Source organism: Dipteris shenzhenensis, chromosome 13 (assembly GCF_047967505.1).
Source record: "Dipteris shenzhenensis isolate YYH24624 ecotype China chromosome 13, Dip_SZ_1.0, whole genome shotgun sequence".
Classification (NCBI taxonomy): domain Eukaryota; kingdom Viridiplantae; phylum Streptophyta; class Polypodiopsida; order Gleicheniales; family Dipteridaceae; genus Dipteris; species Dipteris shenzhenensis.
Genome location: NC_141608.1, coordinates 28,421,306 through 28,435,317, shown reverse-complemented (window position 1 = coordinate 28,435,317; position 14,012 = coordinate 28,421,306). Strand labels below are relative to the sequence as shown.

Below are 14,012 nucleotides of genomic sequence, written 5' to 3'. Positions count from 1 at the left end.
CTCGGAAAAGATCATGGGAACCAAATAACAAAGTATTGAAAGTGCAATTGCAAGAAAGTGCGCAGGTAATGACATTTATAGAAATACCTGTCATCGAAACTTGGTTCCTGGACCCGCCTGGAGCTTCGGTCCCAGCGCTTGCTTTTGATTCTTGCGCTTTGGGCACTCATTCTTGGTGTGGCCCCGCTCGTCGCAGTAGAAGCAACGTCCTTCCTTCTTAAGCTTCAAGGTACGAAGGAAACGGGCTCGACCATTCTTCGCCTATGTCAAGTGTTTCTTGGAGGCGTTGTCTATAGACTTCGTCTCCCCGGTACCAGTCGTAGACTGGAAGAACTTCCGTTTGTTCTTCCCACTCGTGTCGGAAACTGTAGTTGCCTTTGCACGGGCCATGGTATCATCATAAATATGTTGGAATATGGAAAAAGAACTAGAACTAGAAACTGGAAATGAAATGACAAGACTAAAAGACAAGAAATACCTTGAGAAGAGTGTAGACAAGACACAAGCTAGACTGATAGATTACAATGATGTGACCCATTGAATATATGGGCCAAAGTACAAGACATAAAGCAAGAGTGCTTATGGGATAATTGTAGAAGTGCCACATGGCACACACTCAAGACATAAAGACTAGACTTAGACTTAGACTTAGACTTACACAAATGTAGACTAGGAAATAGTACACTTAGTGTGCACTTATCTCCAACACCCTCCTTAAGTGGACACTAGGAGTAAGACAGAAAGACAAGACTAGAAGACAGACATAAAGACTGATAGGCTGAGAGACAAGATAGAAAACATGACAGACAAAAGATCCTGAGACACCCCTCCTCAAGTGATATCCTCATATGGGTCCACAAGGGTAGGGACAAGATGGATCTAAAACACAGTCAGATTGATAGACAAATAGACAGACAGACAAGACTAGATAGGCAGAAGACTGACTGTACACAAACAGAAAGACCAAGACACTAGAATCCCTTGACCTACATCATCGGTGGTCAAGGTGGTAGACAAGACATAGAAGTAATCAGAAAGCCCATTTCTCATCATGTGAGGAAGGAACAGCAGGATCAGCTGATGGAAATGTTGCAGCAACATGGGCTGAGGTAGATGCAGGAGCTGATGTAGAGGTTTTGGAGTAGCAGTCCCTCTCCCGGTGATTATCACGGCCACAAATGGTGCATGGATGAGCCTTGAAACAGTCCTTCTCCACATGATTAGTTTTGCCACAATGGGTGCAAGGCTTTCTTACCTTAGAACTTCCTTTCTTTGCTAAAAATGCAGTGTCAGTTACATTTCATTGTTGAGTTCTTTCTTCCTCTTGGAGAGCATTGATGATACCCTCAAGAGAAGGATTATTATGATACTTGAAGGTAGTGACAAGAGTAGCATAGGAGTCAGGTAAGCTTTTGAGAAGCACAGCAATAGCAATATCTTCGGAGATGGGAGACTTGACTGACGCAAGCTGAACCATAAGACTGCGAAGGTAATTGACATGAGAGGCTATAGTAGCTCCTTCCTGCATATGTAGATCAAAGAATGAGATCATAAGTGCAATCTTAGAGTTTTTAGATCGGGCTCCAAAAAGGGTATCCAAAGTGATCCATGCTTGAGGAGCAGACTGTATGTCGGAGATGTGATGAATGCAATCATCTCCAAGGCCGAGCAATATGATAGCATAGGCTTTGTCGTTCTTGGCAGTGACAACTTGCTCAGATGGACCTTCGGGAGCAACACGGTGAACAATGTCCCAAAGACCTTCTTTCATAAGATGGCACTTGATTTTGATTTGCCAAGTATGAAAGTTGGACCCATTGAATTTGTCGATAGATATGAGAGACTGAGAGGAAGATGCCATGTGGGAAGGTCTTACCTCTTGCTAGGATGCAAGGGAAGTGTCTATTCCCTTATAATATTGCAGAAATAAATGAGAGGAAGAGATCCCAGAAGCCGGTTCTCTCACCACTTTGTCAAGGCCATAGCATATGACAGCCCATCGAAGCAGGAGGAACCATCAAAAAAAAAAGGAGAGACTATTCAGCAAACTGAAAGAGGCAAAAGCTCGGTACCTTAATCCCGGGCAGAAGTAGAAGTGTAAAAAGAGCACAGTCGAGGACGTCGAACAGATAGAGCTGGAGAAGTCGGCCTGTGCAGGTACAGATTCCGTACAGTCGTACGGACTGTACGGACAGCAAAGTACGGATGACGTACGAAGTATGGGCGGCGTACGGGCAGCGAAGTACGGACGTCGTACGAAATACGGGCGGCGTACGGACAGCGGACGGCGTACGGATAGCAAGTACGTGTGCAGGACTCTGCAGATCTGGCGTGACAGCAGGTGAGTGACAGCAGGACTGCGCAGATCTGGCGCTCAGATCTGTGGCTGAACTGCGCAGATCTGGAGCGCAGATCTGAAGCGGGATACACACAGATCTGGTGTATACACAGATCTGGAATACACACAGATCTGGCGCGCACATCTGGAGCGCAATGACGGGGCAGAAAGAGGGGAAAATGTGAAGAGGGAGAAATCTGAGAAGAGGGGCAGATCTGCAGCGGGGGAGAGATCTGAGAAGAGGAAGACTGAGGGGAGAGAAGAGGGATCAACCTAGCTCTGATACCATGTTGGAATATGAAAAAAGAACTAGAACTAGAAACTGGAAATGAAATGACATGACTGAAAGACAAGAAATACCTTGAGAAGAGTGTAGACAAGACACAAGCTAGACTAATAGATTACAATGATGTGACTCATTGAATATATGGGCCAAAGTACAAGACATAAAGCAAGAGTGCTTATGGGATAATTGTAGAAGTGCCACATGGCACACACTCAAGAAATAAAGACTAGACTTAGACTTAGACTTAGACTTAGACAAATGTAGACTAGGAAATAGTACACTTAGTGTACACTTATCTCCAACAAAATACGCGCGTAATTCATGGCCTCTTGCAATGTTGTACATTTGTTGTTCTTGATCTGCAACTTGTACGAATCTGGCAAACCATCCACAAAGAAACCTAACAAGGTCACTGGATCCATTTTTGTGGCCCTGGTCTGTAGATCTCGGAACCTTTGAAGATAAACTTCAAACGTCAAGTTCAGCTTAGACATATCGAGGGCTTTAAGCTTGCCTACGATATCATAGTCGTCCTCCTTCTTCAGGAACTCCTTCCTGAAGACCCCTTCGAAATCTGTCCATGTTACCGGCTTAGGTTGGAGTTCCTTCCACCATAGCAAAGCCTTTCCTGACATGAAACCGGCTGCAAGCTGTATTTTCTTTTCATCTGGGTACGGGTGGAACTCGAAGTGTACCTGCCACTTGTGCAACCAAGTGTCAACAACCTCCTTGGTTCGAGACTTCTGATCTCCGGGAAAAGGATCTGGAGTTATGTTCGGACCTAACACTAAAGCCATGGCATCCACATGCGTGAGTGCCTGTACAGTGCTAGTTAGAAGTGTGAAAGTAACCTCAATCCCTTGGAGTTGCTGTGTCAACCCCGTTTGATTTTTGCATTAACCTGCTCAAATTTTCCATCTAGAGCAGTGGTAAATTCACTGAAGGCTTTCTTCGTAATTAGATCGTCGTAAAGACCCTGGTCTTCCTCAACAGGGTAGTCCAAATCCTTATCTCCCATGGCAAATTTAGGATTTACAGAATCAGCCATGTCTGAAAAGAGTAGTAAACTGAGAGAAATAACTGGGGAAATCGAAGCTGGAAAAAGTGTGGAGCAGAGAAAAAACCCGTCCCAAGAAGAGGTGACGAAAGAAGAGGAGCTGGCCGAAAAGATGATGCTGGAAGCTGCCGATCAGCGGGCGTAGGTGATCCCGGAGTCTCTCCTTGCTGGTTTCGCTGCAGGCTGCAGTGTACCGAAGTCTGCTGCAGACCGTATTGTACGGAAATCCCCTGCTGGCTGTACGGAAGTTGACGCAGGCTGTACGGATATCTGGCACAGGCTGTACGGTAACCTGACGCAGGCTATGACCGTCCCTAGATGGCGAAATCTAGAAGATGTATAAGGAGGTCTTCTTGCGCACCCCAACTGAGGCTATGGCTGAGCTTGGGACCCTGCCCGACTATAAAGGAGATAGTGTAGCTAATCTAGGAAGCTATGCTTCCTAGAAAAGCTCACCCTCCCAATCTTGGAGGGTGGTGCTTTTTTCGAAAAAAGCAGCTCCTCCAACAGTATGACAGTACCCTGCTCTAGCCCCTAGCGCACCTCCCAGCCTGGTCGAATTCCTCTCCAGCCTATCGCGTGCCTCTCAGCCTCGTCTACCTGCGTCACCTACCAGTACGCAGCCCTCACCAGCAAACGGAATCCCCTTGGCGGAGAAGAACTGTTTATTAACTCTACCAAAAAGACTCACGTACGCCAAAAATGCAAAATGGCAGTACTAAGTCCTAAGTACAACATAGTGATGTCGGTAGTCGACTATATATCAATCTCAGCATCATCATCAATATCATCATCATCCCCAGCAACAACAAGATATCAGGATGGATGAGGCAGTAGAGGCATGAAGTCAACAATAGAGTGCTGTCGGCCACTAAGAGGTGCGGTCCTGGCACGTCTCTTGGTCGTAGCTCTACGTCTAACCAAGGCTACTGTGACCCACGTCGGTCGGGCTCTAACTTTAAACAAGGAGGGGATGACTCTAAGTAGGATCTGTGTGTCGACCCTCTGTCTGAGCTGTCAGGTCACGGGTTCCGGGTCACGGCCATGTCGAGGCCTCGTCTCGTTGGGGTCCATGTGATCTAGCTGAAAGAACTCCCTGAAAGAGCTTTGAGAGGGATCAACCGAGGAAGAAGTCTGCTCCTGTCTCCGTGCTCGAAGTATCCTCTCGCGGTGTCTAAGTGCCTCATGAATGAAACCTGCCAAACACCGCTGGTCTGGGTAGGAGAGGAAATGGGCTAAAATCCCATAACTATCTCTGAAGAGGCAGTGGAAACGTCCTCAGATCTCATAGTACACAAGACACATGAAGATGAAATGCTCCTCTATCTCAACCTCATGCATGTCACATGCTCCCTGGGTAGTCGCTCTACTCTGCCGCTCTCGATGCGAAGTCTGTGTGAAGAGACCCGGAACTGCCCAAGAGAGATCCTCATCGAGTGGGGTAGGTGAATCTGTGTGTATCCTCATGGGTCAATGAAACCCTCCGCTGTGATATGTAAGAAGTGATCTCTGTAGAAGCTAAGCTTCACTGGGAGTTCACTCGGTTCCAACCAGGTCCGAAAAGTGTATAGCTGTAGTAGATCCTCACAGATAACCTGGTTGACCTCGTGTGATAAGAGGGGAGAGAACGGAGCATCCATGCTACACTGGAAGGGAGGTAGTTTATCCGTATGGAGCCCCAGTCGCTCAAACCATGTCTCTGTACGTTGCATACCAACACCTCTGATCTCCTCCTGCTACAAGTGCCATAGAAGAGAATAAAGCTATCCATGGTAGCCTGCTACGCCCCGAGGTATAATCCCCATATTCCCTAACTCGGTATAGATATGTGATGACCTGAAATGCAGCATCTAGCTGTAAAGGGGGTGACCCAAACTCAGCCTGAATGATCTGGTGAGGAACGGATGACTTACCACGAATCATCCGTGATAGCATGAGAACCTGTAGCCCCTTCACACGGGCCCACTCTGTATCCGACAAGTCTGGTCCCCAACAAGGACTGCCGTACATCCCCGCTGGGCGAGCCAAGGAGTCAAAAAGCAATCCCTTGGTGCGTGGATCCTGAAAGTGTGAGCGGAAGCACTGCCTCTATAGCCTGGCCAATGAGGCATACCCTCTACTCAAGTGTGCCTACATCGCGGGTCTCATAGTGAAGCTCGGTCCGAAGAAGATAACCCCAAGATAAGTGTATGATGAAACTATCTCAACAGATGACCCCGCAAATGTAAACTGCTCCTGATGCATGATGACTCGAGATGTATTGAAGATCATGACCTTGGTTTTACCCAGGTTGACCTTCAAATCATGAGACTCACAAAAGGGCTGTAGTGCGTCTAGGTGTCTCTAAAGCCCCTCTGCTGAGGAAGACAAGAGAGCCACGTCATCTGCATAGAGCAAAATCTGGATCAACGTGCCTGCAAGAGAGCAACCTACACCCCCCTGTGTCTGCATCACTGTCTCAAGCTCGTCAATGTAGAGGCCAAACAAGGTAGGCAACAAAGGACACCCTTGTTTGACCCCGATGGTACTCATGATCTCGTCTGTCCACCCGGATCCTACCCGAACTCTGCTGGAAACTCTCTCGTAAAGTGCCATGACAGCCCAAATGATCTCTTGGTCATAACCCAAGTCCTGTAGGCGCCGTATGAGGCGGGCTCTCCGGACTGTGTCAAATGCCTTGCGAAAATCCACAAAGCAACAATAAACCCTCTGCTTCCGTGATCTCGCCTCCTCGATGATACATCTGAGCGTCAGAATGTGGTCCATGGTTCCATGATCACGCCGAAATCCGGCCTGTCCTGCTGCTCTGAGTCCTCGACACTCTGCAAGTCTGCTAACCTCGATGCATAAATCTTGGACATGACATGTCCAATCATAATGGTCCTGTAGTTCTCCGGGCTCATGGGATCCCCTGCCTTGTGGATGGGTGAGATAGTGTTAATGGTCCAAGTGTGTGGAAATCCCAAACAAACCGCTTCATTAAAAAGCTTTGCTAAGATCGGGGCTAGGAGGTTAATCCCATATGCAATGAATTCAGTACATAGTCCCTCATGATCCGTCGCTTGGCCATTATGGTGACTGAAACTGAAAAGCATCCCCTCTAGTATCAAGGCTAGTGGAACAAAAGTGCAACCAAAAAGCAATGGACATGACATTCTGTAATCCCTGTCGTCCAGGTTGTGCTCCTCAATAACAACACATCAATGGGTCCCCTTGAGACACCTGGATGAAGCTGAAAGGAGGCTAGGGGGCTATGGGCAGGTCAAGGGAGCATGGGCGGGGAGCAGCAGCAGTCGTCATACCTAGCTGGCTAGCTGAAGAATCAGCAGACTAAAGATAGACATGCTTTGACAACAAACCAGAGGCATCCATCTTTCAGCTGAAACAGCAATAGTTTATAACCCCTGCCATGGTTCACATGAGAGCCCTTAGAGCTGATGATGACTGCTGTCTTGCTTAGAGGCTTATGGGAAGGCTAGAGCTAACCTCTCCATAGCAAGATGACAGTCATTATCATAGTTCCGAGTCCTGATATAGCTGATACTAGAAAATTGTATCAGTGGAAAAAGTAAATTAGAGTTTATCCTACTACCTTTCCTCTTCCAAACTCATGTGCACACATGAATCCTACAAGGCACAGAACCAACAAAACATAAAATTGGTTAAAGCCATAGCTATACCCTACAGAATCTACACTCTAATCTGCAAGGATTAAAGTGCAGAAGCAGATGCAGTAGACAGAAAGGTCTTTGTTACATCGACTGTAAAATTCCATGTCCAACTCACCAGCAAAATTCATATTTACAAGGTGGTGTGCATGTAATATGCATGCAACCCTGATTTTTCTCGATGGGGCGCTTACACTTGGGACAAGGCTTTGAGTTCGCAAGAATCCTGTCATAGGACCAAACAATAGATGAGATAACTGTCTCAATTGAAGTAAAGCCATTGAGACACCGCCTATATTGAAGTAGCAGTAATTCGTTGCAATCGAGAAAACCCATCAGAAAGGTATTTTCTATTGGCAATTAATGAGAAAGTTTTGGATGTTGAATGAAGGAAAAACAGACCAGTTCATGTTTTCAGATTCTGCAGAGTTTTTGGAAATCCACTGCGCTACTGTTGAGCAATCAACTGGCCTATGAGCCTCCTCCAAACACTGCATCAAACAAATGAATTAAATATTCAATTATCATGTGGTTTTCAAAATCTTCAGATCCAGTGAACTGTTCTCTAGAGACAAAACTGCTACCAAATAACGTACGTTCCAGCAAAAGCTGTGTCCACAGTTGCACAGAACGTCATATGGACCAGTCCCTGGTATAAACTCCACAGCATATTCACATCCAGGAGCAGGACACCATTTTGCCTGCACAGAACAGTAAAGAAAATATCTGAGACAAGTTTCCTGATCCTTGGAAAAGAACCCTCAATTACTTTCTTTTTCCTGTTCCAATTCCTTTTGCTGTCTCTGAAGGGAAGATTAAAGGGGGTTCTTGGGGACATGGGGATCAGTTGAAAAATGCTATACCTCAGAAAACTAAGCAGGATGTATGGAATAGACAAAAAGATATAAGAAAATGCCTGTCACATCTGCAAATAGCCAAACTATATTTTTCCGACAGAGTCATGGCCGCTTTTTTTTCGGCTTAAAAGAGGGCCATGTGCAGTGGGTGCTGTAGGTGAAAACAAGATCACAAGCTTTTTCAATATAAAACTTTTCAAAAGGTTACTCTATGTTGTTGTGCAGAACACACAGTGTCGTAAGTCAAAGGTTACTATTCTCATCCACACTGGGAAATCTGCCCCTGCTCATTAAGGCCTCCATATGACAGGTACCCAAGGTCCAGGAATTTCTTCTGAGAAGTTATGATCCCATGCCTACTATGGGGCATATACAAAATACAAGAACCAGTCCTTCCTAACATATAGTGGAAAAAACTCCAGCTATAATATTTAGAGGTTACTGTTGGAATGTAGAGCTCAACTCCCCACCTGTATGCCCCCATATGAGGAGGACAAGAGGGATTTATACCTGTTGGAGGGAGGGATCGACTCTTGAGAGAGGCTGTCATGTGGGCAGAAAGCAGGCTGTCACATGGGCAGCAACATAGCATCCTTCTTAGGTATATTTTAGGGAGCCACCCATGCCAGCACATAAAGCTGGCATAGTCCCGGATTTAGGGCTGAGATAAAGGTTTGTGCAGGCCCTGCAATGGGTGGTAAAATGTTGCAGCAGAAGGCCTACTTATAGGCAGAATTGGAGCAGCCTGGGCATCTGAATTAGGGCTGCAGATCTGGGGTTGGCTGCCAGCTGGCAGTCCCAGACCAGGTCAGTAATTTAGGGTTGAAGCAGCCGTGTTCTGGTCGGATACCCTACAGGCCAGTCGGCCTATTTTGGTGGGAAACTTTCCCTATAAAAGGAGGCTATATGGAGGCCTCCAAGAAGTTTGTTCAGGCAGCATTCCAGCTAGACTTTGATACCCCAGAGGCTGCCAATTCAGTTCTTGGCCTCAGCCCTCTCTCATTGGGAGAGGAAGGCCAGCCTTCATATTTTGCCAGAATTGAAGCATGTCGTGTTCTTGTTTTCGGATCAAGTCTTTTCAACCCTCAAACCCTCATTCACCCTGCTCTTGCCAGGTTTCCTTTTGCCAAGAAGGCCTTGTATCTGGATCCGCCAAACTTCTCTCAGGCCCTTCTTGCAAGAGTGATGAAACCAGTTCTTCAAACATAACCGGCACCGACCTCTACCCTGCAATCATGGTCGTCACGAACCTTTGTAGCTCCGAGGAAGCATGCTCAGCACCAATCTGGAAATCCGAGCTACACTAGTTAGACCATCACACAGCTATAGAAAGACATGAAATGAACTGACATCAAGGTGCTGTATATAATAGAAAGATCTTCTTAGAGCTATGCATACAATAGTATCTTTTGACAAATACAAGAAACTCCTCCCTCCTTTTCAATGTTAACTTCTTTTTGTAGCTGCTTCTGCACCTAGACATAACCTTCCAGTCTCTTTTCAACCTTGGATGTTTGTCAACATACTAGCTATGATAAAAAGACACGTGAATCCAATTCAAAGCTACCAAAGTGAAATTTGAGTGTAGATGAAATTATGTAAAGCTCTTCCCTTGCCCTCCTAGATCCAATTTCACTTCCCATCCATTTCTGGCACAGTCAATTATAAATAGGCAACTGCCTCTAGATTCCATTTGAGGCATCTAGACCCCTCTCATCCAGAACCATTCGCCACCCAATATCTGACTAAAACCTTAGACTTCCTAACTACTTAATGAGCAAGTGAATGTAAGAATTCTAACCTTACGATTGTCTTCAACATACGATCTCAGCGTGTAGCGTCTATACTTCACTTTGTCTTCTTCTAGCACTAATGCGAAAGCCAAATCCTCTCCAACAACAGCATGACAGTCAGGAGTGGGACATTGCAATGAAAGACAACCCGGTCCATCATTTATAGATGTATGGATATACCCTGCACAAATAATATTAAGTATCAAAAATAGATTCCTCAAGATTTTACAAATTATCTTGACATTAAATATCTCACATCAGGTACTCCCTTACAGAGATCAAGTGCACACCTGTCCAACATGAATTGCAAAAGAAATGGGAACAGACCGCAGCTTGCATATTCTCAGTAGGATGGTACTCCAAGCAGATGCCACATTTAAACTGTCAACCAAAAAGGAAAACAAAGGTGAAAATCAACTTCAGGGCTGCATCAAAATGCTTAACTCCCACTATTCCAATTTTCAATGTATGGGGGGCAATACTCGCTCAACTTTATTCTATTCCTATTTGTTTTGGGCCATGGAGGCTAATTAACTTATGTTTGCCCATGGATTAATTAATTTATTTGGGTTAATTAATTTATTCAAGCTATGTCCAAGAGGAGTTCACATTATTCAAGAGGGTGGGATTCGAACCCACAATGTTGTCTTTCCCACATGTAAGCCCTACCACTAAGCTATAGAGTTGGAAGAGCATACCTCGTGCTAACTAAAATATTATATATGGTCCCTCTTCCCCCTCCCCCTTTAGTACGTGAGTTCTTCTTTAAAGCCCCCTCAAATGGTCCCTAGTCCCCCTCCCCCTTTAGCATTTGCCTTCTTCTTTAAGGCGTGCCTTCTTCTTTAAGGCCCCCTTCTTAAGTGGTCCCTCTTAATTGAAACTCCTCCCTCCCCCCTTTATCCCTTAGTTTAATCATGCCCTATCCCTCTTCCTTTTCACCCCTCTTCTCTTCTCCACAACTAATTAATGCGAATTTCCCATTTTCAATGTATGGGGGGGCATACTGAGGACATACTTGGAACAATGAAATCCAAAAAGAAAGGTACACGTTTATATAGCAACATGTTCTCTCAATCCCAATTCATTTCTTTTTACTTTTTTTAACAAAGAAATGAACCTTCTAGTGGAAAACTTGATATGATGTAGCAATCTACACGATGGTTGACGAATCAAAATGGGCAGCAGGCTGCTATGCAACCTCATGGATTAATTAAAGGTCAAAAAGAAGGTGGTGGGAATAGTTGCCAAGGAACGAAAACCTTGCGGAAGTTCGCGTGTAGAACGGGAACGTTCCAGCAAGGGGGAACGAGAACCAGAACACCATGTCATACACGACACGTCATCATATGACATAAAACTATGTTAGAAAATGAAAAAAACTTACATTTCACAGCTTTAAACTTTATATTTATATATAAGCTCTAAAATACTCATTTGAAACTTTCAAAGAGCCCAAAAAAAGACATTCCAGGGCCGGCCTGCTTCCTAGAACGGCGTTCCAAACATTCTGGATGTCAGAACGCCATTCCCTGGTAACTATGGTGGTAGGTAGACTTAGGCCCTAGGTTAGCACATACATGATGTTGTGTCATGAACAGAGGTTAGAGGTTTTTAAGGGCCACATGATGTGGCAAGCCCCCCACATACATCCATCGGGATGAGCACCACATTGCACCAATCCATTGGTTTTGGCTTAGGGTTAATTTAAGGTCAAAAGAGTGGTAGGTACACCTTAGATCCTAGGTTAGGACATCCATAATGTTATGTCATGGATAGGGTTTAGAGATTTTTAAGGGAAAAAAAAGTTGGTCGCGGGTACTCCACACAGTATTTTGAAACATCTGTAGAATATTGTATGATGTGGCAAGCCCCCACATGCAACTATCATAGATGAAGGGGATGAGTGTCACATCCAATGCAGAGACCGATCAAAGCATGCACGATGGAGGTTCAGCACATCACACCTCAACTCAGAGGAGAGAGCCCTAGCAGAGGCGTCACTCTCGATATGGCTCGCCGGATCACCGGATACAAACATCACGGAGACCATGTCTCCTGCCACAGCGAGAGACGACCCAACAAACACAAATACGAGATATTTTCGCAGCTCACAAGAGAGCCACCATGGCACCTGGTTATGTGTTTTGACTTTGAGATTGAGTACTATTTTTAAGTTTTGAGTTTTCGGAGTTAAATTAATAGTACTCAGCAAAGGACCTTAGCGAGCCCTTTGCTTAGCCCAAAGTTCGCTTGTATGAGTTACTCTCCAAGTTTGTATTTTGTCGCATAGGACAACAAGGCCTTCGAAGACGGTAATACTCTCTCTCTCTCTCTCTCTCTCTCTCTCTCTCTCTCCAGCTTCACACACTTCGGACTTGGGGGGGGGGGGGGGGGCTAGGATTTCCCCACCAAGACCCAGCTCTACTATGACCATTTCTTGAGAGTATCGTAGGATGGCCTCATCATCAGACCCCAGTATCTTGAGGACAGAGGAGTCTCACATGCACTGAGGATTGCCATTGGACAGATGCGAGTCTCCTCCCATCAACAGAGGATTGAGGCAGAGAGAGCTGCAGGCATACCCAGAGAGCAGCGGACTTGTATGCTATGCACGATGGGTCAGCAGGTCGAGACCGAGGAGCACTTTCTTTGTATGTGTCCCGCCTACTACGAGATCCGAGGGCGCTACCATTGCCTTTTTCAGGAGGGACACCGGTTTGGCCCACTCTCACGACTGATCCACTTCCAAGATTAGGTATGTATTGGGCTCTACCTGATGGAGATGCGAAGTCACAGAGAGACACTACTGCCACGGATCAGAGAGCAATAGGATGCGACCACCACGTCACAGGACACTGAGGTGGACCGAGCGCAAAGGCAGGTCACCGACTTCTATGCATTTGAGTCAGCTCCAGGGCACTTAGGAGTAGAGGAGGAGGAGCTAGCTGACATGAGAGATAGATGGGTCAGCAGAGGGAGTCAACATGACACCACTACTGGACGAGGGTCACGGGGAGCTCACATGCGACAGGAGACCACACATGATTGAGGTTCGACCTATCTCATCTCTTCTCAGAGGCGATCGACAAAGACGTGGCATTACACTTGACATAGCCCATCCAATCCAGAGATCGAGGAGACCACGCCCCCCACCACAGCGCCACACAGCTCGACAGATGCAGATACGTGAGCTCTTTGTGTCACACCAGAGAGCTATCACGGAGACTGGATACATGGAGCCAGATCATGTTCTTGGAGCATTAGCCCTGAGTGCCTGACATGCCCCACTCATGTTACACACTGTTTGGCTTTTCTGGCCTAGCTTGATATGATGTACTACATTAGTATTTCAGTTTATGTGTTTTCTAGTACTCAGTGAGGGCCTTAGCGAGCCCTTCGCTCCAGCCCACTGTGGCTTGTATAAGTTCACTTTGTTTCCGCACTTTTGTCCCATAGGCCCGCGAGGCCTCCCGCGGACGTTAATACATCTTTCTTTCTTTCTATCTCTCTCTCTCTCTCATGTAGCCTCGGTCGTTCCCCTTTCCTTTCTTTAGAGAGCCGCCGATAGCCACCAACAGCAGCCACTAGCAGCAATCGCAGCCAGCAACAGCCAGCAACCTCCGCCTCCTGATTTCATCGACAGCAGCAGCAGCACCTTTCTTTGTTCCCCTCACCGCGAGCTGGGTTTGAACCTCCAGCCCAGCCCGAGGGTTAGCTTCAGCCAAGGGGTACAAGTAGACATGGCCAAGATGGAGTGGCCTATCCTCTCCTCCAAATCCCCCTCTGCCTCATCCCAAAACAAACTATTCCTGCCAGCAGCAGCAGACCTTTCTACTCTTCAGTTGTCAGGGGACCCTCTCCGTAGGCAAAGACATATTACCGAGGTGGTTTTGACCGACCCATTCTCGAGCAACATGAACAGATTTATTTCTTACAACAAGAAGTGAGGGAGTTGAAGATATTGCTGGAAGAGGTGAAAGCTATGGACAACAATCAGTTATAGATGAACACAT

At 46.1% G+C, this 14,012-nt stretch overlaps 1 protein-coding gene across 1 annotated transcript in view; it reads right to left on the bottom strand.

Annotated features, from left to right (window-relative positions):
* Positions 1-14,012, bottom strand: part of LOC147895248 (putative E3 ubiquitin-protein ligase ARI8) — a 73,419-nt gene that overhangs the window by 13,561 nt on the left and 45,846 nt on the right. The window contains exons 4-8 of the mRNA XM_087383368.1: positions 10,290-10,380; positions 10,008-10,180; positions 7,946-8,050; positions 7,752-7,840; positions 7,468-7,575 (exon numbers count right to left, since the gene is read on the bottom strand). Coding sequence (XP_087239494.1) covers positions 7,468-7,575; positions 7,752-7,840; positions 7,946-8,050; positions 10,008-10,180; positions 10,290-10,380 — 566 coding nt within the window. The remainder of the gene's footprint in view (positions 1-7,467; positions 7,576-7,751; positions 7,841-7,945; positions 8,051-10,007; positions 10,181-10,289; positions 10,381-14,012) is intronic.